Source organism: Canis aureus, chromosome 28 (assembly GCF_053574225.1).
Source record: "Canis aureus isolate CA01 chromosome 28, VMU_Caureus_v.1.0, whole genome shotgun sequence".
In the NCBI taxonomy this organism is placed as follows: Eukaryota; Metazoa; Chordata; class Mammalia; order Carnivora; family Canidae; genus Canis; species Canis aureus.
Window position 1 is genome coordinate 23,045,608 of NC_135638.1, and position 27,436 is coordinate 23,073,043.

The 27,436-nt window shown below is 41.7% G+C and overlaps 1 protein-coding gene across 16 annotated transcripts in view; it reads right to left on the reverse strand.

Annotated features, from left to right (window-relative positions):
- SULF1 (sulfatase 1) overlaps window positions 1-27,436 on the reverse strand; it is a 175,509-nt gene that overhangs the window by 33,173 nt on the left and 114,900 nt on the right. For 14 of the 16 annotated variants that reach the window (XM_077876650.1, XM_077876644.1, XM_077876647.1 and 11 more), the window contains 7 exons: window positions 24,830-24,981; window positions 22,270-22,439; window positions 11,629-11,779; window positions 10,362-10,537; window positions 9,158-9,286; window positions 8,832-8,888; window positions 7,977-8,106 (listed from right to left, as the gene is read on the reverse strand). In XM_077876650.1, coding sequence (XP_077732776.1) covers window positions 7,977-8,106; window positions 8,832-8,888; window positions 9,158-9,286; window positions 10,362-10,537; window positions 11,629-11,779; window positions 22,270-22,439; window positions 24,830-24,981 — 965 coding nt within the window. The remainder of the gene's footprint in view (window positions 1-7,976; window positions 8,107-8,831; window positions 8,889-9,157; window positions 9,287-10,361; window positions 10,538-11,628; window positions 11,780-22,269; window positions 22,440-24,829; window positions 24,982-27,436) is intronic. The other 2 variants (XM_077876655.1, XM_077876658.1) reach the window with 1 other exon arrangement.

Consider the following 27,436-nt stretch of genomic DNA (forward strand, 5'->3'; position numbering starts at 1 on the left):
GGTTAACTGCCCGATTCGACTGTCTCCCGCCTTCCCTGACCACTTTTTGTGATATCATCTCAATTTTCCTCCTGCCTCTCTGACTCTGTCTGTACCAATCATTTCACAAACGTTCATTCCACAACTGTTTCTGCACATGTCCGGCGTGCAAGGGGCTCAATGAAACTATTTAAACAATTTTGTAAGTTATTATGATTTCATTTAGCCTTTCCAACCATTTGGGATTAAAGGCAAGGACCATGTCTCATACTCCTGAACTGTACCCTGAAGTTAGCTCAGCATCAAATCACTGTTTAGTAATTACATCTTAGTAGTTTTGATTGATTATATATATTTATGTGTAAATTACACGTGATGAACAAGAGAACACCGGGTATTTTGATACAAGGATTCATGTGTGCAGCTCATTTGGTGGAATCAAACCTAATGAGAAATACAACAAATGCCATTCAAACAATTCCCGTCCACACCATCTTTATAATCATCATTATCACCATCTATGGAGCTCTTACTTGATGCCAGGTACTGGCCTAGGGAACTTTATAGAAATTTAGTCACACAATCATCACTACAACCTAAAGTGCTACCACAATTCATTTATTGGAGTTGGATTTTGTAGTAGTGAATATCACCTATATTCCTCACGGGACTTGAGAACGGCATTTCATATCTATATTGATGTGGCTCGGTGGCAAAAGTCTGGACTTTCAAGCTAGAGAAGTCTGGATTTGATGATCAGCTTTATCATATCCTGTGCATCCTTGAGCAAGTCAGCTACATGATCTGAGCCTCATGAGTACTAGAACTCATTCATGAATAGAAAGAACTCAGTACATGGTAGGCACTCAACAAAGGCGGTTATTATGATTATTATCATTATTATTCCACAAACTCTGTTCCCCCTCCAACATACAAGTAAGCTTATTACTTAATTTGGGTCTTATGCAAACTTCATGAGAGGTAGCCATTTTTCATGGAGGTAAGTATTGCGCTAGGGACGTGAAGACCTCCATTTTCATTTTGTTTTGCTGCTAACTCTACGGCCTTGAGCAAATTATAGAATCTCTTTGTTCTTCCAGATTCCACATCTGGTAAAATAATACTTGCTCCTCCTGGCCTCAAGGATATGTCATGAGAATAAATTGTTGGATGTTTTTGGAGTTCTGAAAAAAGATGCACTATATAAATCCAGAGCAATACTATTATAACTGACCTTTAACAATGGTTATCCAATCCTTGGGCAAGTTCATGTTTCGTGCTTGTAAACTGTATATAATACAGTAATTATTATTTAGTGGGGAGACTGTGGCTTTGAATCACACAGATCTTGGTTTGTACTCAGACTTGTCACACTTCCAGCTATGTGACTTTGGTCAAGTGACTTTCCCATCTTTAGTCTCCCAAGCTTAAGTCTCCTTATATTTAAAATGAGCATAAGATCTCTTCTATAGAATAATTTTCAAGTATTAAATGTTCTGTGTAAAGTGTCTAGTATAACATTAGATGAAAATAGAACTCTAGTTACTTCTCTTTCCTGAAGAAACTACTAGATAATCATGATATTTTCTACATTTTCAATGGCATATGTTTCTCAGATTTGTTAAGAATGTTCTATATTCTTATTTATGCCTATATATGCCCATTTTCATGAGTAAGAAACAAAAAACTTGGTTGCCACTTTTTCAAAGTTACACTGTAATAAAAGCTTAATTTTATACACACACAAACACACATGGATTAGTTCTCCATTATTACATGTCTTATTATGTGGATTTGGTCACAATGCAGGTCAAATCACGTTCTCTGAAATGTAACAACCATACAGTAATGTTTGGATAACCTGATTATCCTTCAGGCCAGTGCCGACATCATGAAAAAGTTACTTGCCTGTTGACATGTGTCTAGAATTTTCATCTCAACACTGGGAATATAAAAATACCATATAAACCTCCTCATTCATATTGCTACTTAGCTGAAGCCATTGTCAAATTTTCTCACCAATATGAAATAGAGTTACTTGTGCTGAGGAGATTTATCTCCTGTTTTCTTTGAGATGGGATGAGATGGGAGGTGGGAGGGAAAGTGGAAAGGAAAGAGAAGTAGAAGAAAATGCTTCCTCCTTTAGATTTTCATCTGGATAATCATTTGTAAAAGTCCATACTGAAATGCTGGAAGAAGTATTGCTCTTGCAGTTTGGGGAAAGTAAAATTGGTAAACTGACCTTGGCCAACACGCGATAGCCAGTATTTGCTGAGCGCTTATTATGTGCCAGGTACTGGTTCAGATGCTTAATACAACTACCTCTTATAAGCTTTACTCCAACCTTCTGAAGCAGGTGCTATTATTATTATTTTTTTAGCAGGTGCTATTATTATGACCATTTTCGAGACAGAGAAACTGAGGCAGGGTTGGATTAAGTAACATGCCCATGGTCACAGAACAAGCAAGTAGTGGGCCAAGGCTACAATCCCAATTGACTAGGACCTCAGTAAAAAAAAAAAAAAAAGAATGGTTTTGGGCAGAATGTGAGGTTTTGAGTGAGCCTTGGATGAGGGAACATCATGTGGGAAGGCAGAGCCAGCAACTTACATGCAGAAGAAAATGTTATGTTAGGGTCGGGAGGAGGGGAGGCTGACCAGAGCAGGCAGGCTGTGTTACAGTGCAGCCACATTAGGTAGTTTAGAAGTAAAACGTCCCTGTATTTGTCTTCTTCTGACTTGTTTGGGACGGCAGTAAATATGGTTTGACAGTTAAGCCTGGGGTGTTTTGAATAATGCACAGAAGCCAAAATATCTAGATGCACAACTATTCAGAAATGTCCTTGGGTGCAGGTTGAAGAGGGGAGGAGGCAAGGTTTTGAAGGAGGGCCGCCCCTCCTGAGCCTCATGCAGACAGGTTCAGCCAGAGGGTGGCACTGGGGCCCTGGGCCTCCTGGCTGCCCCCTGAGGTAGGGAAAGCCCTAGTGAGTGAAGTGTCTGTGAGCCACGCTGAGATTTAGCCAGAGCTCAGTGAGTTTCTGGAAACAGGCTGTCCGTTTCTGGCAAACTAGCCAGATCTTCCTGGTAAATGCCTTTTATTCCTGCTCTGCAGCTGGTCACAAAGTGTGGAGGGACCTGTGGTCAGAGGGATAATTTTGGGATGAGAACAGAAATCCTGCAGCTAAACCAGTCCATTCAACAAGCTACATTCTAATTTCCCAGGTAGTATTGGCTTGCTCGATCTGGGGGCTCTTTCGTAATTTTAAACAAATCTTTGATTTCCTATCGATACAATAGTAGAAAGGCAAACAAAACTGCAAAGTTGCTGGAAGTTAACAACTCACAAAGGACATGAAATTTGCTTTATCAAAGAAAAAAAACAAGCTTTTTTTTTTTTTTTTCAAATAGCAGAGAATATCTGAAATGTACTTCAAAACTGAACGCCTAGGAAATTTCTCTTTTATGTAACTCCTATTTGAGGAGTCAATCCCTGTACCTAGAAAATGAAAAATATAGTAACGCTTTCCTGGCATGAGTGATTCTCAGTCCTGGCTGCTCCTAGGAATCACCCAAGAGCTTGAAAAAAATCACTGATGTCTGGGTCTCATCCCCAGGGGTTCTGTTTTCCTTTGTCTGGAGCGAAGCTTGAACACCAGCATTTGTAAAGCGGACTCTGTATTCTAATGTGCCTTCTTGCTAGGGAACCACTTCTCTAGATGCTGTGAATGGGTCCTAAGATCATGGCTCCAGCCAGCCAAATGCCACTTATAATTTCAAAGAGAAAATCTACTATGTTACATTTTTGTAGAGGCAGCATGTTCTGGGGAAGAAAGGATTGAGCACAGAGTGAAGAATTGCAGGTTCTCACTTTGGGTTTGTAGGTTAAGTTTTCTGGATCTAAATTTCCTTATTAGGAAAAAGATACCATTCAACTGGAAGATTTCTAAGACTCCTCCCAACCTCCATATTCTCTGACTCTAGACATCTGGTTAACTTTGTTAACAAATACAGATTCCTTGGCCTCACCTGTAGACCTGTTAATCTGATTGGTTTGGGGGGAGGCTGTACATACATATTTTCTTTTATTTTTCTTTCTTTCTTCTTTTTAGAGAGGGAGAGAGAGAGATAGAAAGAGAAAGAGAGAGAGAAAGAGTACAGGGTGAGGGAGAGAGAAAATCTTAAGCAGGCTCCATGTCCAGCATGGAGATGGATGTGGGGCTTGATCTCACAACCCTGAGATCATGATCTGATCTGAAACTAATGCTGGATGCTTAACTGACTGAGCCACCCAGATGCCCCTACATCAATATTTTCCAAAGTTGCCTAGGTGATTCTAGGGTGCAACCAGAATTGAGCATCACTGCTGTGTGTTCTTTGTTGAGCCAAAGTCTTTTCTGATAGAAGTTGAGATTTGCACGTGTGTGGTGTGTGTACTCTGTGTGTGTGTGTGCGTGCGTGTGCGTGAGTGTGTGTGTCGTATGTAAAACTGTATGTAATGTGCTTGGGGGTGTAATGCCAGCTGAGAGAGTGGCAGGAATTCATACTCAGCCTCACATTAATTCAGGAATACAGAAGTAATGCAAACACATATGTCCATGCTGTCTTAATTAGTCCCTGCTGGTTGCTCTGTTCACAAAGTGAAGAAGTATTGCCAAATGTCTGGGATTCCAGCCCATTTTAATTCCCTGGTGGCTTCATAGGAATGAAAAAGCAGGTAAGATGGCCCGGAACAGATATAGCACCCAACATTCACACATTGCCTTGTAATTCATCTAGCACTTTACATATATGATACCACTAAATCCTACTAAGACTGAGATTAATTTTCTTCACTTTAGGGATAGAAAATCTGAGACTCTAAAGAATCTAGTCCCCAAACACACAACTAAAAAGTAGTGGATGCCAATATTCTAACCTCAACTTTTTGATGTCATATTTCTCTTTCCTTCATTGACCTACTTCATGCATCCACACTGACCCTGCCAAATAATCCTTAAGTGACAAGGCATGGGGCTGTGGCAGGATGGGGGAAATACACAATCTCTTTGGAGATTAAAAGTGAGGAGAATGGGGCTGACCATGTGGGTTTTTCCTCTCCATCCCATACAGAGTCAAACCAAAGAGAAGATTGTATTGTCTTCGAATGAAGGCAGTTAACCCTAGTCAGAGGAAGAGAAGCAGGGCACTGGCCAGGAGTGAAATCAGTGTCAAGAGAAGAGATTCCTGGCAAGTTAATTCTAGCCTTAGCTGATGCCTTGATCCAGAACAATACAATCTCATTATTCTGGACTTTTTTCTCCTTTCTTTCTTTCTTTCTTTCTTTCTTTCTTTCTTTCTTTCTTTCTTTCTTTCTCTCTCTCTCTCTCTTTCTTTCTCTCTTTCTTTCTTTCTTTCTTTCTTTCTTTCTTTCTTTCTTTCTTTCTTCTCTTTCTTTCTTTCTTTCTTTCTTTCTTTCTTTCTTTCTTTCTTTTCTTCCTTTTTTAAAGTCACAGATATAGTAACTAAAAAGATAATCCTCAAAGTAGCCAGATAGAAAAAGCAAAAGGCCAAAATATAAACATTCTGTAGAACACAACAGAACTATCAGGTTTGGCTCACAGATTCTATAACCATCTTGAGGAGCCTCAAAAATTTCCAGAAGTTCTCAGATTTTTAAGCTAGGGTTTGAGCATCACCTATAGAAAGAAATCACCATTCAGGCGATTTCTCTGTTCTAATAATTCAGGCACTTCTAAAAGGAATTGTTGGTAACATTTTCATACATCCATGTGATATGATCTAAATTCAGACTGATTCACATGGAAATACTGCACCAGAGGAGAATCCCAGTGAGCCAGATATTAAAGCATTTTGTGGGGGCAAAACGAGTTTAGAAAAATATGAAAAAGCAAAGTGAAGTTTTTAACATAGTTAGCATTTAGCATAAGAGTGAAGAGCTTGTGCCAAAGTGCCATAATCTAGTTTATACTACATTTGCCCTTTAGGACATGTATTAAAATTTCAGGACAAACCATATGGAGAGGTTTGCAAAATTGTATACTGAAAGGTAGGCAGTGTACCTTATTCTCAAATGGCTATAATGCTTACCACTTAGAAGGCTAAAATGGTAACAAAATCACCAATTTGCATGAAATATATTTAACAGGGAACATTTCCAACTCCTGAATAAAAGTAAATTAGTCTATTGAGGCTGGCTCATAAAAATCATTTTAGAGCAACAAAACAAGTCTGAGGTTTTAGTCATAATCATACTTAGAGCTTCCTTAAGAAGGATTTGAAGATATCATATTAAAATATAATGAGTAAGTCTAAGCTTCTCCAGTAAACACTTGAAAATTAAGACTTACTAGTATGCCATGAAGGCCTAGTTTTATCCTTTCCTTCAACATCCTCCCTCCCCACCTTTTTCTATTTCAAAGGAATCCCTGAGCACAGAAAGGCATAAGGAAATATAGAAAGTATGAGGATGAAGTTGTTTATCATGAATGTCTGTTCAATACGCTAGATACTATATCACAAGTATAAATATATGAAGCCCTACATTGATGAGGCCATTTTAATAATAACTGCACTCTCCTTCTCAGGTGCCTGATATCCTGAACTGGTATTGGCTAACTGTGTGGATATCTAGAGGTCAGATAAGTTAAAAAGAAAAAAAGACTCACAAAAGATTTGAACTTCTCTTTGCCTCATTAATGGAACTTACCTTGGAAGGCAGCAAGTGGTCTGAGTTTTTGAATCATATAACTCATTTGGATCCCAGCTCTGCACTCACCAGCTGCCATTTATAAATGGGAACAATACCTACCTCATTGGATGGATGTGAGGAATAAATTGAGCTAAAAACATATAAAACTCCCTATACAGGGCTTTACGTAAGACAAATGTGTAATAACTATTATTTTTCACTTTTCTTCAATTTTGTTCTAAGTTTCAAAGACTTAGGCAGTTCCTCTAGCTAGCTAGCATAGATGTCAATCAAGAAGAGTGTTTAAAATAATTTATGTTCATATGTTTTCACTTTCCTTGGAAACAGATCTGTGTTAATTCATCACACAGTATTTCTTTAGTTCTTATTGGTAATAGGTGGTGTTCTGGGTAGCCTAGAATTCTATAGTAATATTTCTTTCTTTCTTTTTTTTTTTTTAAGATTATTTACTTGAAAGAGTGAGAGAGTGAATGCAGGTGTGGGTGGAGAGGCAGAGGGAGAGAGGGGTTTCAAGTAGATTCCTCATTGACACAGGGCCTGATGTGGGGCTCTATCCCATAACCCCAAGATCATGCATGACCTGAGGTGAAATCAAGAGTCAGATAAGTGAGTCGACTGACTGAGCCACCCAGGTGCCCCATCTATAGTAATATCTCTATTAATAAAAAGGATTCATTCTAATGAAATAATTGATGTCAGAAATCTTGTGAGCAGAGGTAGAAATGATGAACTAACACAATATGGCTTCCCTTTCCGTTTCCCAATCTTGGTCAGATTCTATCCTCCTCTGTGGGTTAGATGACATCTGACTTTAGTACAGGACAGGAAGACCCCAACCTGTCTCTTGGGTGGTTCACTGCCCAGAGGCTCAGCATCTACTCATGATCTTGACTAAGTAGCTTCTTGACCCTTCCTGATAACCAGTTAATAGAAATCCAAGGGGTAATGACTTCTCCTTAGATGGAACCAAGTTTCTGAACTTTCTAACCTGGCTACCCATTTCACATGTCTGATATGTCAAACTGGTGTTGGCTAATTGGGTGGATATCTAGTACTCTCTGAGGGTGCCATCTTTTTTTTATTAGAGGGAGCCCAAGGAGTGATGAGGAGGCCCAGCTTAGGCCAATTAGATAATTCTCAGTCAGAAGAAAGCTGTTATAATGAGTGTTCCATGACCACTATGAAAAGCTTATTTATACATAAATGTACATTATTTTATATGTTGAAAATTTCTAAATTAGAAATGAAGAAGCATGTGACTTGGGGTGAAGACAAGCCGTGACACTCACCTGCCCAGGCTGCTCACAGGCTGTCTGGTACCTGGCCTGCTGGCACAATTCTTTGACCCTCTCATATTTGGGCAAGTGATTGGACTGTTGGATATTCTTGCTGGATTCTTCTTTCTTACGTAAAAACTTCCTTTGACAGAAAAGAAGAAGTTTCTTATGAGAAATGATCCGAATCACCTATCCAGCATCTTTTGCCCTTTTCTTTTTCTCCCCTGTGACATGACTCTGCATTCTTCAAATAGCATGAAATAGATGGCAAGACCTTGTCCACAGGAGTTCAGCATTTGCTGAGTCCTCTGTGAAAACTACAAGCTGGGTACTATGAAGAACCACTGTCTCCCTAAAGCATTAATTTCAAGACATTAGGCATAAATGTTTAGCTTTACAGTTATATAAATGTTCTCTCAATGTTTTTATGGAAAAAAAACAAGACAATGAGGATTACGAATCAAAGGGGGAATCCCAGCAGGGACTCTGGAGATTATAGTCTCATGGATTTGTATATTTAAAACTAGGAAAACCACATAAGGAAAGGAAGTAGAAAGGAGAGGGCCAGACAGGACTCGGGAAGGAGGGCTGGGAATGCCAATGGACTGGTCCGATCAGGAGCCGAGGTTGAAAAACTCAACAGCAAGCGCTCTGGTCCCATTGTATGAGAATTTATGTTTTAGAGTTCTGATGCAACAATCATTACTGTGCTGGCCAGTGGAGAATGAGTACCAAACCATTCAATCTTGTGACCAGGCTTACGAAATCTGCATGCTTAGTAAACCGGAATAAGGGGGAAAAATACTCAGCAGGGAGAGCTGCCCACTAGGACTGGTTCCCAGAAGCACCCCAGGAACCAGTAATTACCCTCTTTCCACGAGGAATGTATCACGCCAAATTCTGGCTTTCTTGTTTGTTCGAAACCTGAAAGCAAAATAATAATATTTACTGTTGGCATCTGGACGTTTTTCCAAATGGATCTGTGCTAACAGTTTATTTAAAGAAACACCTCTCACTTCCCGCAGACCATGACTGCAGCTCTATCAATATGCTATTCACAGACAGCCGAGAAATTCTCGGCTTGGGGTGATTCTCATGGGCAAAGAGTACTTTGACTCCACTTCTTTCAGCTGCTGGCTGGCTCTGGGTGCCAGTGTGCTTGGGGCTGGCCGAGGGAAAGCAAATTGACACACCTGTTACCTGGCTTTTCCAGATCCAGAAGTTTGAGGACCGACTTGCCATCTACATCCGGAGGTGTGTCGAGGCCAGCAATATCCAGGATTGTAGGGGCCAGGTCGATGTTGAGAACGATCTGTGGGACTCTGCAAAGGGTCAGATGGTTATGCTCTGGGCCTAACACCAGTTGAGGGGGCACGTAAGGCCACTTTCTGCACACCGAGACTCATCAGCCTTCAATCTTCTCCCCCTCTATCTTAGTCTTTGATGCATAAAACCATTTAACTTAGATCAGACAATTCCCAAAGTGTTTCAAATGAGCTGAAGAGACATAATAACATTCTTCAGAGAAACCCTTCTACTATCATCACCTTCTCCCTTACCCCAGGACGCAGTGCAACGTAGCAGCAGATGAGGCACATGGATGAGATTCAGACTATCTGCGTGCTGGGCCCCAGTGTCGCCACTTCCAGAATGAGGAACTCTGAGAGGGGCACTTATGCTACCTGCCAGCTTTCTTCTTTGTTAGATTAGAAGACCTGGCTGCACACTCCTTAAGGGCCATTCCAGATTTGGAATTCTGCTTGCATTTTTTTCTTTTACTCTTTCCATAACTGTTTCATGTACACGATCTTATTTTACATAGAACTTTCTGATGTGGCCGGCAGGGCATGTCAAACCCATTTTATAATGGTAAAATAGAGATGCAGAGGAAGGCAGTGACTTGTCCAAGGTGGCAGATATAGAACTCTGGTCCTTTAGGCCTTCTTTCTTCTAAAAGAAAATCATGCTTTTTAAAGTTTTATTTTCTTCAAAAATTTTACTTAGTAATAATTTTTTAAAAACCCACTAAAAGGCAGGCATTGGCTTTTTTTTTTTTTTTTAAAGACAGTGTGTTTCTGATTCAAAGGAGGTACAGAAGATGTCCCTAATGGTCACATTCTGTGTCCATGTGCACAGGCCATGTGACACGGATTCTGGTTCGTTTGACAGAATTAATCAGTGATAGTTAATTTTCCTTTCTCTTTAAATAGTATACCTCAGTTAATTTGACATGTGGTAGGGGAAAATAAGGTTTTCATTTTCTAAATTACCAACTTCAACCTACCTACACCCTTTTCTGTTTTGGATGAAAAGAAACCAGACACAGATTGGTAATGGAATTATCTCAGATACACATGAGCCACAACTGCTGAATGTTGCAAGTGGAGAAATACGTACATTGATCCTGGTTCTACACTTGGACCACGAATAAAGAAGGGCACACGGATGTCAAAGTCATATGGCATGGATTTCCCCTTGACCAGTCCAAACTGCCCAATATGGTAGCCGTGGTCGGCGGTGTAAATGATGTAAGTGTTGTCCAGCTCCCCTGTCTCCACGAGCATATTGTACAGCTGAAATATAACGGAGACAAGATGGGCAAGATGACAACAGTGTTGCTGTGATTTCCCCCCAAATGTCTTCCCCAGTATTTTTTAAAGGCAAGAGTTACTTTAACAAGGCTAAGAAACATGATCACTGTCTGCATTTTCTTAGTTGCTTACAATCCTGAAGGGAAAAAGTCTAATAAAAGAGTCAGGTAACTTTTTTGAATTTGGCACATTGTTCTTAAAGGTTTTGTGCACCTATTAAAAAGAAAAACAAAAAACAACTCCACAAAACAGCCTCTATCACCTAACTCATAGGTTTTACTTTGAAAAATTCATTGTTAAAGCAAATTTTATCATCACTCTTAAGTAGTTATCAAGGGTTAAGAACAGGCTGCTTTGGAGTCTGATCCACCTAAATCCAGCCTTTAGGCACATTTTGTTTGGCTTCGGTTGTTTTGTTTTTAAATTCAGGAAATTTCAAATAAAATGTATTTCTGGCTTCCTTGAAAAAATCGGAAGACCTCATGATACTAGCTCGATCTTCCTACATGGCATAAAATTTCAGGAGCTGGGTAGTTTCTTCTTGTTATAAATGTGGGCATTTAAAGATCACTATAGGGGCACCTGGGTGGCTCAGTGGGTTAAGCATCTGCTTTCAGCTCTGATCATGATCCCAGGGTCCTGTGTTTGGGCCCTACATCCAGCTCCCTACTCAGCAGGAAGCCTGCTGCTCCCTCTGTTTTTGCTCTCTCACAAATAAATAAGATATTAAAAAAATAAAGTTCACCATAATCCCAACCATTCCCCATTGCTTTATACCAGCTTTAGGTATTTACGTTTTTGTGAGTGTAGCCCTTGACTTATGGTATTTTGATTTTTATCTCCTCTTTGCCATTGGCTCCAAAGAACCAAGCCTGAGAGGTAATAGAAGGGGTCAAGATAAGGGAGTGAAGATAAAGTCACTAAACACACACTCACGTACACTTATACACACACAGACTCTCTCTTTCTCTCTCTCAAAAACAACAATAAAACAAAAACAGAATTGGCAAGAATGGAGCTACACAAAAGAAGCTGGACCCAAACCTGTCACTAAGGCAAGTTTGTGTGCTTACCCTTTCCACAGAATCGTCCACTGACATCAAAGTCTGAAGCCTTTTGCGATGTAGAACGTTTGTAAATTCCATGTGGATGGGCAGCATGGGTCCCGTGTACTGCATAATCCAGTGCTTGTCCATATTTGGTGCATAGTTATAACTAGGGGTTCTGAAAATATCCAGAAAGGATTCTTACTATATATATTTTTAGTCATTTAGAGAAATATCTCAAGTTGAAGGCTGTGAAATAATCATTTAGGAAAGGCAATTTAGACATTGCCATTTTTTTCTCCCACGTATCTTCTATGTTTATAAGAAGAGCTAAAATCTTCACTACCTCAAACATCACACATCCCCTAAAGGCATATGGATTCACATTTATAAAAAACCAAGACAGGCAGCTAAAAAGGTAATTAGTACAAGTTCATTTGGACTCATTGAATAAAATGTGTAAAAACACATCAAGATGATCATGGTATTATAACATCTACAGATAAAATAAGGTAATACAGAAGAGAATGTTTTCATGGTGATGTTAACTCATAAAATTTTATAGCTAATTAGGCTATTAGATATATAGTCACAAATATGTGGAATAATGATGAATCATAATTTCAACATATTTTTTCTCTTGCTTTTACTGGCTCTTTTATTGATTACTTTATTATTTTTATATCTAGTATGAATTTTTCTCATTCCTAACTTTGTGTATAGATACCGTTAATTTAATTGCATATGCTAGAATTATAACCAAGTCTACTTCTACAATATACATGCTTACCAATAAAGCTATTCTTTTTATAGACAGTTCAATACAAGTGCAGAGCACAAATTTTGTTAACTACAGGGAGGTAGTTTCAAGTCTATATCTAATTTATTGCAAAAAACCAAGGGGTGTCCTATACATTCCATTGGAGAACCCACAAAATATATCACCTTCTTTTTGATATCTAACCCATATCCCTTGACCGTTAGATGTAGTCACTTCATATTCCCAAAGTTCATAACTATTCTGTTGTTTTGTACACATTAATTCATTCAATTATCTCTGCTGTTCTTGGAACTTGGTTTATCATTCCCATTTTACAGTTGAGAAAACTGAGGCTTAGCAAAGTTAAATCCTCAGATGAACAAAGTTACCAGGTGGTAGATCCAGGACTCAATTCCAAAGTCCATTAGGACCATTCTAACAAAATGAAAGAAAAGTGAAATACGGGGTGCTTCCTACGTCTGACTGCTTTTCATATGACCCACAACTTTACAAGTAACTGGTCTCACAGAATAAGCAACAATCCATGTTGGTTGAGAAATCTGATAGCCAATGTCTGTTCTGGGGAAGATCCTATCAGTGAAAAATCATGGACAACGACAAATGTAGGGACCCTGCCCCATCATTATATTATAAAGCTAGGGAAACAGGGGCTCCTGGGTGGCTCAGTCAGTTAAGCATTCGACTCTTGATTTCGGCTTAGGTCATGATCTCAGTGTCTTGAGACCAAGCCCTGTGTCAGGCTTCATTCTCAGCATGGAGTTTGCTTGGGATTCTTTCCCCCCTCCTTCTCTCTCCCCCACTCTGCTCCTCCCCCTTCTTGCTGTCTTTCTTTTTTTTTTTTTTTCTTTTCTTGCTGTCTTTCTAAAGTAAAATTAAATAAATAAAATATTTAAAAAACCCAAAAAACCAAAAAGTGCCCTAGAGAAATATTCACTGTGAGCCCAGTGAATTCAGGGGCGCTGATCATGTACTCCTCTAGTTTGTCATGGTACAAATTTCCCTTGGGGGTAAGCCTGGGGTTTCTGAGCTACATGACTGTATACTGGGTTATTTACATGCATGCTGAGCTGTATAAATGCTGCCCATTATCATACATTTTCTTCTGCCAGTGGATTTGCAGAACCTCTCTTTTGATAGTTGAAAATGCTGTTTTGGTACCATTCACTTTCTCGGCACAATAAGTCCCCCTGATGATCAGTGTGGATGCTGGTTAACTAGCAGAAGCACAACAGCACGAACACCAATATAACACTGAGCACAGAATATACTGTCTCTAAAATTATATAAATTGTGCTCAGTAGTGTAAGTCCACTCCCTGTAAAGGGGCAGATTTGCAGAGTAGGAAAAGCAAGTGTGGTTCACTTTGCTCATCTGTATGTGGGGATAATAGCACTTTCTTAAAAACCTCTTTTGAGGAACAACAGATCTATCATCTACCTATCAACGTTTTGTTATCTCTTTCTGTACCACACTTAAAAATGCCTAGTAGAGCGGCACATGAATTTCCTACGGAAGCCAATAAACAAATACATTCTATAGAAGTGTCTGGGTCGAAAAATCCTATTGCATTAAAATCCAACAAGCTCTTCTGGGATCACCTACCATTCTTTTTAAGGGAAACTTGCAACATGAGCTTCCTTCTGCTTAGCCAGTAAGTGACTCATGAGCCACTTGGTCCCATGTTTTTGGCCTGAAAGGGTTCCTCATATCTAAAAGTGAACACGGGCAGATCAGCCTCTCCCATGTCAGGAGTTCCTGGGGTAGGAAAGCATGTAAGCCCTGTTTCTCATTCTCCACGCAGCATGTCGTGGTACAAACAGGATTAGATCGAGGGGCTGAGGAGCAGGAGACAGGGGCTTCTAAGCCTCCGAGGAGAGGGATTTTCACCCGTGGGGGGAGCTGAAGGTCAGAAAAATATAGCAAGTGGGTCATGAAAGGTCCCCTATCCATTTACTGATACGTGCCCTGAAAAAGAATATGGCTATAACAGATTACACAGGGCTTCTTTCTAGTACCTAAACATCTTCCTCTCACTGCCTTGATGCTGGCTTGCCTTGATTTTAAAATAAATCGAGTTGACTTTTTTAAAGCCACAAAACCTCAACACAAATAAAAATTAACAATAGGGAACCGAAACGAAGGCTCACAGCGGGCAAATTACATCTTCTACTGGCTACCTTGATGTGCTTGGCATAGCTCCACCTCGCTTGGAGGACCGGGGAAGGTCGCAGCAAATTACAAGCCTCAAATTGGACTCCCGGATTTGCAGAATGACATATGTAATGACATATGTTAAATCTGGCTTCTATTAAAGAGGAGAGTTCAGGTCTGCTGTCAAAGCCACTGTCCCTCCCCACCCCCCAGCTTGCCTTTCCCCGCCCCCTCCCCCCTTAATTTTCCAAGTGGGAGCTGACCCCCAGCTCTGGGGATGAAATCCCAGGTGGGATCTCAGCAGGGGGCTGAGGAGGGGGGTACGAATTTGCCTTTTAAAGGAAGACAGACTGCCACTGCTTCCCACAGAACAGCAGCTGTTGGGGGGGGTGCCTGCAGGTGGAAGGTCGGGGGTCGCTGGAATTGACAATGTTGTTGAAAAGTGATCTTTTGCCAAGGACCTGTGGTTGCCTCCTGCTGGGGTCTGCCAAATTCCTGGAAGATGCAGCCTTCGGGTCCCCCCCCTCCCCATGATAATTAAGGCTTGCTTCCCTAAGAACTGAGTCACAATGATTCAAAGAGGAGCTGGAGCTGGCAGCTGAACGACAGCCACAGAAAGAAGCAGGTAGCTGTTTTAGGGAAAAGTGGAAAATCACATGTCCAACTGTTCCAGAATGCGTGGGGATCACACCTGCAATCTCATCCCAGCCCTGTTACTAGTGTGTGATCTTGGGTAACTTTTTTTTTTTTTCTCTAAGCCTCTGTTTCTTCACCTGTATAATGGGAATAACAACTTCAAAGTTATGTGGGGGTTTAAAGAGATTTCAGTGACACCAGAGAACAAATCCTGGTATCACATCAGACCTATAATGGCAGGTAGCTGGCAGAGATCTTATCATGAGTAGCTCTTTGGACTGTCGTGGCAACCGTGAGGTGTAGGCAGGACATCTTATTCCTGTTTCACAAATTAGAAAGTAAAGTGTCCAGAGGTGGCTCAGAAAGTCTGTCCGGGGCCAGGGCGCTCTCCATCACGTCATAACGGCCAGGGCACTGCACCACAGTCCCCAAGAAGTGCCTCGAAATCCCAGTCATTAAAAGATCTGATACATACATTCCTTTCTCTCAAAAAAAGTAAGTCCGAAAATCCTTAGCCTTTGTCCTGGTTTAAAATATTAGCCTCTTTGGCTTCCCATTCAAGTGCCCCCCACCAGCTGCTTAGTGTCTACTTTTGCTGACAGTACAAGATAAAGTCTGACCCTCCAAGGCAAGCTGGTTGCATCAGCGAAAAGATAGATTACACTGGCTGTTTGCTTTAAAACTGAGAGGACAAATGAATAAATTGACGTTTTTGAGTATCAGTTGCTTTCTTGGGGAAAAAAAAAAAATCCATGTCCCGATCGGGTAAGACGTCTTGCTGTCTCTTCAGAGGAGGATTTACCCATAAACTATGTATTCCAGGCCTTACGTTCTCCACAAACATGCCTGGAGCCCTCAGTAGACTATGCTCTTATTTGAAATGTTAACTTTTTTCTTTTTTTTTTTTTTTTTTTTGCATATTGCTTTTCTCCAGTTGTTACTTGTTTGGATTTATTGCTCAGCATTAGATCACAGATCCTTCAGACCACACGTTTGTGAGTTCAACCTTTGCCATCTGTGCCAATTCTCTTTAGGCTTTGATTTTCTCTCCTGTATTGCTTATTAGCGTAACAGGAATAAGAATTCTGAAAATCAATAATGCCACCTTTCTTTTTGATGGGTGGGTATTTGGGGAGAATAATTCTCAGTAGAAAAGAAATAGTTTTAAGAAATGCATGTGTTGTATATTAAATCCATATTCAGGGAATTGCAAGAAACTTAGCAGTTCATTTTTATTGCCGATGGCCTTTGCTGTCACCCAGAGAAAAGAAATACATTTTATATTTGATATTTATAATTTTATATTTTATAAAAGAAATACATTTATATATTTTATAGTGTTTTATATTTGACCAAGTGTTTTCTTCATTTGTTATTTAGTCTTGGACAACAAAAAAAACCTCTAACGATCTAACTCTTAAAGGGTACTGGTAGCAGGACCATCATTTTGTAAGAAATGAAATAGGGTTTCAATTCCCAGAATAAGCCTGTTATACAGATTTAAGACACACACACTCAAAGCATTAAATTGGAAATTCTATACTTAATCTCCCAAGCCACACCATCTCAGCTTTCACTCAAATTGAACTTATTTAATTGACTTTGTAGAGATATTCCCCACCTGAGTTCAAATGTCTTTAGGTAGGTAACATTTGAACGCACACAGAATAATATCAAATGATCTTGATTATAGATACCGCAGGAAACTAATTTTAAAAGTCTTCTAAAATGCTGCAAACTCCAACAGAATTGTGCAAACCCCCACACAGCAGCCACTTCTGATATTAATGGTAACTGTGAAGTATACTGAGCAAACCCCGGCCAGTGCAAAGATCACCTGAGGCCAAGAGAACGGAGTTTTGGCTCCAGCTTCCCTAATCTACTTATGCGACCTGGGCAAAGCCATTTGGGTCTTTTTATTTTTTTGAATAGAGTTTGGGCCTTCATTTTTTAATCTAAGAATTTATGGCATTAGGTGATCTGTAGGTGTCCTTTAATTCATAAAGCCGATTGCTTAAATATTTTTATGCTATTAAAAATGGCTTAATGTCACCGAGGTGGTGGGGTTAACATGCTTATTCATTTGCTAAACAAAAAAGTTTCAGGCAGGGGATGTCGCAGGAGCCATGCTCCCCAGGCACCAGAGCTAGAGATGTGAGGCTTGGCCCTGCCTTTAGGAAAGAGCTGTCTTGCAGGGCCTCATTCACATGATATCTTGTGTGACTGCTGCCTCCTGGAGGTGTGCAGTTTGATTTCAAGGGTCTGGGTAAACAGCCAGTGCCATGGGATACATAGTCAATGATGAAGAGAAAAACAAAGTGGGCACACAAAAGGAGCAATGAGTTTTGCCCAAATCAAAGAATTTTATGGGGAATTTAAAGCTCTCCCATCTCCAAAAGTCCTTTCTTTTGTGGATCTGTGGAAGAAATGAAATAAGAATGGGCAAATTCTCTTAAGGACAGACATTTCTTTCCAACTTGGGACAGCAAAGGCCTTTCAAAAACTTTGTTCTGAGGCTCACGCAGAGGTAGTTGTCCTTTTGACAGACTACGTCATCCCCAAACGGTGCTTTTAGAACCATTCTTGCAAGTTAGTGGACCTGGATTGTTCTGCCAAGATTTTAGATTTCACTTGAATCCGTGTTTGTGTGTTTGCACACATAATCGCACACATTTCCAGGGGTGGGGAGAAACAACTGACAAACTGGAACAACAGCAACAACAACAAATTTCAGTTGTTAGGTGCATGATTGTAGGAAGGTGGTAGGGGAGTCCCTCAGCTTCCCCCAGAATCAGCGGGTAGGTAAGTGGAAGCTCCTTTCCTGCCACTGCTGCACGTTACCACCTCACGGAGGCCAGGAGAGAAGAGCTACGTCAAAGTGAGAGTGGGGGAACAGCAGTGCTATGAGGGGACAGGGAGGTAATTTACTGAAAGCACAGTAGGGTCCTTGCCACCACCAAGAGCTTTAGGGGAAGGATCATTAAATGCCCTGTATGATAGAGGCTCCCTCAGACGTCACCGACGCCAGGCACAGCAGAGCTGCCTCTGATTCAACAGTGAGGCCACATCCGTCCTCATTCTTAGTGGGTTGGCAAAACCTCAAGCCTCTGTGTGTAAAGCCAACAGGCCAACATGGGTCCGGCTTCCTGGCTTGGTGGGGAGCGCAACGCGCCCTGGACACACGACGCACCCACTCCAGTCCCAGAGGGTCGGAGGTCCACAGCCCGAGCTTCCCGGGACTGAACCTTCCCAAAGGAACCTTCCAAAAGGACTTGCTTCTCTCACCCCTGTGGGCTTCTCGCCCTTTTCAGAGGACTTGCCAAAGATTTCTTTTTTTAATTTTTATTTATTTATTCATGAGAGACACAGAGAGAGAGAGAGAGAGAGAGAGAGAGAGGCAGAGACACAGCCAGAGGGAGAAGCAGGCCCCCTGCGGGGAGCCCATGTGGGACTCGATCCCGGAACCCCAGGATCATGACCTCAGCCGAGGGCAGATGCTCAATCACTGAACCACCCAGGCGTCCCTTGGCAAACATTTCTGCGAAGTACTTAGCTTCTTCCATCCCTTCGCTTGCATGTGGTGCTCGTGTTCTTGCTGAGGAAACCGGCCATGCCGGGGCTCCGGGCTCCCCCGTTAGCCGCCCGTCTTCATCTGTCTCCTTTGTCTACACCCTGAACTGTGACCCTGTGCAGTCACTCATGGGGACGAGAGCCACCCACCGCCTCTTGCCAGCCCCTTGCTCTGGCGAGCGGCAGTCAGGGAGGCCTGGACACCCCAAGGTGTGGAGCCCCAGGGGGCCTTCGAAGGCCTGTGGGTGACACAGCGGATCTCTCCATTCGGGGTGCACCAGAGCCCCACGCTTAGCAGCAGATAGAAGCTGAAGCACTGAACCCACAGTGTGGATTTTCATTTTCTATGGCTAAGGGTGGTCTCCCCACTGGCACTTGCTCGTAGTGCACATTTTGCACCTGGAAAAGACAGCATGGCCCACACTGCAGCTGTGGTTTTAGGATGGCCAGGTGTGAGAGGCTCATCACCGTGTGAGTCTTAGCTTGTCAAGAGATTTGCCACATCGCAATGGACATGTATCAACTTGTCACTTCTTCAGCTGCTTCCCCTCAACGTTTAGTTGAGCCAAGTAAAACTGTACTTTTTGTAGGTCAAGACAGATGGAATTGAGAAAGAGCTTTATGGGGTTCATCTTAACGGAAAGGATCAATAAGAATTCGCAGCTATGAAGTGGCTTCTGTGTCCCAGGTCTTATGTGGGGACTTGAGGTAGGCTTCCTCTCCTTTTTTTTTAGGCTTCCTCTACTAATTTTTGTTCATGACATCATATCAAAGCACGAGTATTATCCGCATGTAACAGATGAGACAGTGGAGGTTCCCAGAGGTTAAAAAAAGTTGCCCACAGGCTTAGTATTGAGGACGGATGAAAAAGGAACCCGCACTTGTTTGTCTCAAAGGCCTAAATGCACTTCACTCTGCCGTGTGTAGATTTTATTTTAGACACACAGGTGGTTCATGTGAACTAAAAGGGAATAACTGAAACGACTTGCATGTGAAAATGACCATGTTCCACCTTACATCACTACTCTACTAAATGACCTCCGGTGACTCTCTCCTATGGTTACACATTCATTTAAGTCTTCAAAATTCTGCTAGTTTCCCTTTCTAGCTTTATCCCTTACTGCCTTCCTTGCATGCCATTCTCTGAGGTCACATCTTAAATTGCCTCACTTAACGTGGTGACCACTTGTCCATGCTGCATTTTCATCCTGAAATCATCTACTCAATCTGTAGAATCAGCTGCAGAAATTTTACCCATTCTTTGAGGCCCGCTCTGAATGTCTGCTGGTCCATGACTTGTCCACGTTCCCCTAAGAAATGTGAGCACTTCTTCCTCCAAACTTCCATAGCCCCTTGAATGGCTGGCCTGGTACTTAATCACTTCTCTTCCTCGCGGTGATAAGGCGATTTGGACACTTGCCCATCCTCCCCCCTAGAGTAGGGGTTGAGGGGCAAACTCACTCTGTAAAGGATCAGAGACTAAATAACTGGAGTGGTGCAGGCCACCATGTACCTGCCACAACTGCTCTGCTGTTGAATTGTGAAAGCAGCCCAGATAACACACAAAAAAGTGAATATGGCTGTATTTCGATAAAGTCTCATTAACAAAAGCTGGTGGCAAGCTGGCTTTGGCTGCAGTGTCCCAGTCTCTCTGTCTTTGCTCATTGGTTCCCGATTGTTAGCAATCGTGTCTTCCTCATGCCTACATCCAGGCTGTACTGTGTGGCGCCACTTGTAAATATTTGTGGAATCAAACACAATTTTTATTTGCTGGAATCAAAAATGCTCTATTTTAGTTATCATTAAGGCCCCAAGAAGCCTGCAGATTCCTCTCGTCCTGCAGTTGCTGTCTGTGTATGCCACAGAAGCTGTCAGAACCTCTTGACCTGCAGCTGCTTTTTCTGTAGGCCCAGGACCTTGCCTGGGAGCTTCAAAGGCAGGCTGACTCCTAAGGGGCCATAAAACACCACATTTTGTCAATCCCTTCTCCTGGGGAAAACACCAGTCAAAGGTGGGAGCATCTGCCAACGCAACAAAAGAACTTACACAGAGTGATTTCTGATTCAAAAGAGGAGAGAGGTGGGTCCCCAGGGCACAGAAGAAGACTGCAAAGACCTTTCTCTTTGACTGAACTGGCTGCTTGCTAACTCTGTAAGCGACCTGTAATGGAGAGCCACTTGCCACCCGTGGGCTTTGCTCACGGATTTAGGTGCATGGTTACATGGACGTAGATCTTCAGAGGTTTGGATATCCATCCACCAGGGTTCTTTCCAAAACACAGTGGCTCACCCAGACCACGTTCCCCAGGTGCTGGGGCAGCCTGCTTTGTTGGCAATAGTTTATGTATTAAAACGCTTCCATTCTTCCATCCTACTTCGCATGCTCTGTAGAATATCTGTCCTGGCTCTATATTTACTGTTAGTTCCTATCACAGTCAGCTCTGACCTCTTTCCTTCTTTCGAAGTCACTTGATATGACAGAGATGATCTGAACACCACTGGCCCAAAGCCATCGGTTTATTAGTTATAAGATAAAACAAAATAAGAATATAAGGATACATAATGGTCAGCAACTACAGTGCCTTCGGCGCTTCTCTCTTTTCATAAATACATTTAATCTATTTTCTTTCTGTCTGGGACTGTGGCTGGGAAATCAGTGTGGATGAAAAGGGATGATACTTAAGCATAAACAGATCAAGAACCAATTTTGGAGGTTTAGTGATGAAGGAAACTTATCCATTCCCCGCTCCCTACCTGTCTGATGGCCGATGGTTCAGAGGACACAGAGCCAACTGCTCTGGAGGGGAAGACTGCGTGTTATGGCAACGGATGGGAAGGAAGCAAGTCGACAGAGTAAAAAACAAAATCATGTTCTTTGCTGCCAAAGCATCCGGGCTTTTCCACTCTTGGCTAGTGAGAGTTATCGGCGTAACAGGGCTCTCGGCTGTCTCGGGCCCCCACACCATCAGCCCCCTTCCCCTGGGCCTTCCCTCCCCTCCTCAGCAAGCCTCTCAAAAAGAAACATCAGGTTATTTTAAAGCCGTGACCTGAGAAGGCCTCTCGGGCAAGCCCATGCAAGCTGCTTTCTACAGCAATCCTAACCGCACATCTGCAGCAAAGCTGCCCAGTGCTCGCCTAGAGACCAACCCGTTTCTACAGCCAGACCAGGGAGCGCCACTCTGCTGCTAGGAGAAGCATACCGCTTGATTGTTATTTTTATGAGATCATGCTCAGGAATACTATTTAGGACAACTGAAGGGAACGCCTGATAAAAATTTCCCCCATTCACCCTATGCGCTTCTCTTCCTTTCCATTTAGCTACTTACAAATGTTGGAAATGTGGTTCCCAATCACACCATTAGACAAGTCCTTCATGCCAGGCCCCCCGGCCTGGGGTCTCATGGCAGGAGCTGGTGTTCCTGCCTCTGGAGAAGCGGCGTGGAAGGAAGTGGGGGGAGTGGGGAGGAAGGAGGCGAGGAGCAAAGGAAAGGCCTGAGTTCAGCAGGTCCCAGAACTGACGTTATTACTCACATGTGTTGGGAGGCATTGGGGTACAGTTTTGAAAACTGTGGGGCCGAGTCCTCGGGGCCGTGGGGCGCAGCGTGGCTGATCACCATCATAATGGGCCTATGGGGATACATTCTCTTAGACATTTTGAAGTAATTAATGCTCTCGTTAGTGATTAAGTCTGTGAAGTAGTCCTGAAACATACATTTGACACAAAACAAAAATTACAAAAGGTGACATTCATCAGATCACATTTGAATACTGCTTTCTTCAGAAGCATCTCACTGAATGAAGAGATAAGGTCTAAAGCAGGAGGGAAAATGATACTTCCCAAAGCAGCAAAACATCTTCCATAATAGACAAAATCAGCTGCCAGTTACGTTCTAGGGTTGCTAGCTTGGTAACATGCAAAGATTTCATTTTAAGTACGGCACAACTTAGCAATTAGGAAAGAAAAAAAAAAAGTTCAGTCCTGTTTGCCCAAGATAATGATCAGATCTGGCAACCCAAATGCTAGAGCGCATGAAACACCGGATACATATTTCATTCTCAGGTTTCATTGATGTAATTCGTTGACAAAAAATTTAATTACTTTCCAGGGCAGGAAACACCCACGCCCACTACAAATTCACAGTTGCAGAACACACACACACACACACACACACACACACACACACACACACACAAACAAAAGAAAAGGCCTTATCCACGAGATTTAAAGAAAAGGTCTTTTCTTTAAATTAAAAATTCACCTGTGGGAATTGCGCAATAATGGCTAATGAGAGCCGTAGCCAAAATCTGGGTGCACAGGGAAAAGCCACAATATTTTATCAATTAATTTACTTGAAACACTAAATATGGGGAGCATTTGATTTCCTGCAGATTATACTGTTAATTGCACAACTAAAATGATACAGCTGCTGGGATTTGAGCCTGACTTGTTAATAAAATGACTTAAGCTGCAGTCCAAGGGACTGATGCAACTCTGTAAGGGGGAAGGAAGAAATGGAATGAAAAGGAACGATGAAAACTTAAATTAAACCACCTGCTTCCCCTAAGTGGGTATCGTTGGCCTGGAGCTCCCTGACGAACTTTATTCAGAAAGTGCCCAGGCCTCGTTCACAATGTCAGAGGCTTCCAGGCATGACTAATCACATGTAGACTCAAGGACCAGAACAGCTGCAAAAGCAGTGCCCAAGGGAGGAAATCTGTGTCACATGTCATTGTTAGGACAAGTCCACAGGCTATCACCTTCTTCCATGGAGTGTCTGTTTCATTCCTTTTCTCACTCAAAAAAAAAGCCATATATTCTTTTTGGACACAGTTGTCTTTGACACTTAATCAGCTGTGATAATGGGCAAGTTACGCTAATTTTAGTCTTTGGAGGGAATCTTGATTACTTTGCTCTCCTTAGGACAACAGGGAAAGAAAGGTTAATAGCTTGAACAAGGAGCATGAAAGCATCCCCACAGATAAAAAAATGATAGCGGTGACAATTAGCGCACTTTGTAGGACATTGCTCAAATCTGCCTCCAAGGTCCCCGCCAGCTCTCCACTTTGATGAGTCTGGGATCCTATTAGCAATGTTTGTGAATTCATTTGCATTCATTGTTTTCGGAAGGGGACTAAAGAGTAAGACTTAGACCTTAGCTCGCACCAAGTTCCTTGAACTCAAATCGGGCCAAGCATAAAGGCAGCACGGTGCCAAAATTAAATCAAGTTCCCTCTCTCTGATTTCTACCAGTGGCTCTTTCGTAGTGATCTATGCTAGAGAGAGCAGATTGTCAGCTTCTTTTAGATAAGTGAGGAAGAGATGGGCATGGCTAGAAGAGAAGAGGATATTTTAGGCTAATTAGCAGGCTAAATTTGACGATATTTTCCCCCTTCACTCTTGTCATCGGAATATTGTTTTATTTTAAGTTGGCAATCACAAAACCTTTGTGAATTTTAAAAAGTCTAATCTGGGATGCATTTGTTAGAGAACCGAGGGACGTGTCGATTTCAGTTTCTATGAATTGACTTGGAAATCCTAGGATTGATGGCCTCAGAGACTTTTGTGGACTGACTGCCGAGAGGCAGGTGGCCTTGTCACATATCAACGCTTGGCCAGACAGAAGTAAAAACAAAGAATGTAGTTTCCTGACCCTCGATTATTGCGCTTGTCTGCTCTTACTCTTACATCTAAACCTGAAGTCACAGATGAAATACACTTTTACCCCAGTGAAAAGCAAAATGGTACAAGATGAACATTTGATTAGGTGGACAAATCCTCTAGAGAGCAGAAAAATAAAAAAAAAAAAGAAATCACAAGACAGAGTGGAGGCATCTATGATTTTCTTGATGATGCTTCATCAAAGGCTGATTGCCTTTCATCCTAATGAGGGAAAAAAGAATCACTATTCAAAGTCAGTGTTCCTTGAAAGTCTTTTTCTTGCCTGGAGTTTAAAATTACCTTAAAATTTCTCATTCTAACATTGTGAGAACATAGAAAGCCAATCTCGTGGATAAGTTAACTCACTGAAAATGGCTTTTCCCCATTATGCACAAAGTAAATTGATGCAGTATAAAAGTGCCTGAAAATTACCTTTGCATAATCAAATCCATGCTTTTCTTTGATGCCATTGCGACAAACAGTGTAATTATAGAAACGAGAATTCTTGATTAATCCAAGCCATTCTCGCCACCCAGGAGGGATGTAGCTGCCATTATATTCATTGAGGTATTTTCCAAAAAAGGCTGCAAAGGGAAAAAAAAGGCTTATTTTCTCATATGAAATGATTAATCACAAATAAGTGCATAAATGCATAAGTATGAAATTAGGACCCGAGAAAGGGGCAGTAAAACAAAAGTAAAACTAGGTAACAGTAGAAGCCAAAATAATAGTGTAATACTCTGATTCTTTGACAAAGTGACACATACACATTTTCCTTTTGAATAAATAAACGTAGCACCCAAGTACATGGATTATACTGCAATAAAATCACCATAACAATCATGATAATCTGGATGCATCTATTTCTCGTGGTTCTGCTGGGATAAAAGCAGAATGTACCCTTTTGTTAAGTTGATGTAACAGAGAATTAGCCAGTGGAAATCTGGAATGCTATCTTTGGCAAATACTGGAGGCCTGAAAGTTGTCTTTGTGAGAAAGTAAGTTTCCTAACTTACTACTTGAGGGTTGTAAATGAATCATAACAACACTATGGTAAAACCTGTCTTTGTTTTTGCATCTCCAGAGCACAAATTCTCCAAATCAAGGAACCATGGCAGACTCTATTTCTATGGCACATGGTAAGAGTTTTAGGTCACATGCATGTTACGGCATCGGTGTTTACGTTATGTGCATTTTGTGAATGTGCACGTCTATTAATGGTGAGAAAAAAATCTGGGTAACAGAGAATTACTACCTAGGTGACTAATGTTCATAGTTTTATAGCAAAACAGAATTACACAGGACTCAAACACTCCATTGCTCATTGACGAAGCTCCTGGAGGGACTTCACATCTGTAACTTTGGCATGTCCCATCCAAGGAAGGCCATGTGCAAAGGGCTTACCGATCCTTTCAGAGGGACCCAAGGAAGGCCATGTGCAGAGGGCTTCCTGATCCTTTCAGAGGGAAATTTTGGATTTGGTCCTCAACCATAGATGATGATAGGAGAGGGGCGAAGGAGAGAGTAGGGCGGTTGGGGTTTTGCAAATGGAATGAGTTAGCTCTTGAGATCAAATACTTGCTGACTATAAGAAGGGTAACCAAAAACGTATTGTTGGCACACTTTTGAGAAAGAGAGTACTATTTCTTTTCTTTCTTTTTTTTCTTTTATATTACTTACTTTAACCACACTACGTATACCATGTTATCACCATGCGATGCAAATTTAGGTTAGACAAGAGAGCATCACAAGTGCAATAAAGCATTCTGGAGTATACCAAAGTTTGTGTATAAGGTCTGATCAAATCACCTTGCTGATAAGTCATTAATCATTTCAATTATTGGTAATGTGTCAACTTTTATGATTCTTACAGAGAAAATAAACCAACTGCATACATTTAAGAAGTGTTTTTTTTTTAAGATTTATTTTTATTTATTTATGGTAGACACACACAGAGAGAGAGAGAGAGAGAGAGAGAGAGGCAGAGACACAGGCAGAGGGAGAAGCAGGTTCCATGCCGGGAGCCCGATGTGGGACTCGATCCCGGGACTCCAGGAACGCGCCCTGGGCCAAAGGTAGGCGCGAAACCGCTGAGCCACCCAGGGATCCCCAAGAAGTTTTTTTTTTTTTTTTTTTTAAGATTTTATTTATTTATTCATGATAATGACACACACAGAGAGAGAGAGAGAGAGGCAGAGACATAGGCAGAGGGAGAACTAGGCTCCATGCAGGAAGCCCGACGTGGGATTTGATCCCAGGTCTCCAGGATCGTGCCCTGGGCTAAAGGCAGGCACTAAACCACTGCGCCACCCAGGGATCCCCAAGAAGTGATTTTTTATTTACCTTTGCATTAGTACTTACAATCCCCACCTCTATTTCAGGATGACATTAAAAAATTATTCTAATACCACAGCAGCAAAACTGTAACTCTGCAATTACAGAAAGGTCAAACTGGGATCCAGGGTTGTTAATCTCATGTTTACATGCACGATTCTGAAATAAATAGTATTTCTAAGCCGCTGTTATCAGTTTTTTAGGTTTGGTTTAAACACACACACACAAATTTTCCTTTGTGGGGAAAGCCCGGCATTCCTATTATATTCCATGCACTGTTCCGAAGGGGTTGAGAGCCAATCAGCCCTAAAAACTGAAGTATTCAATCAGTCTGCAAGACAAGGAGAGTACTATTTCTAATAGTTGCAATTTCGCCAGGAAGGCAAGTATAAACAAGCACTACTCTGGGTAACCCAGATGTCTGGTCGCCCTGTTAGCCATATACATAGGCTTTCCCTTAAGTAAGAAGATGTAGAGACATTTTTATATGTGTAAATATAGGTGTATGTGTTGCATATACACACACACTTATGCCTATACATAAATGCATATGTAATACACACCTACACACAAGTTTTAATTTTTCTGATTTTTGTTTTCTAAGGACTTTATTTGCCCCAAGGGTGAGGGGCAGCGGGAGAGGGAGGAGCAGGCTGCCCACCGAGCAGGGCGCCCGATGTGGGGCTCGAGCCCAGGACCCTGGGA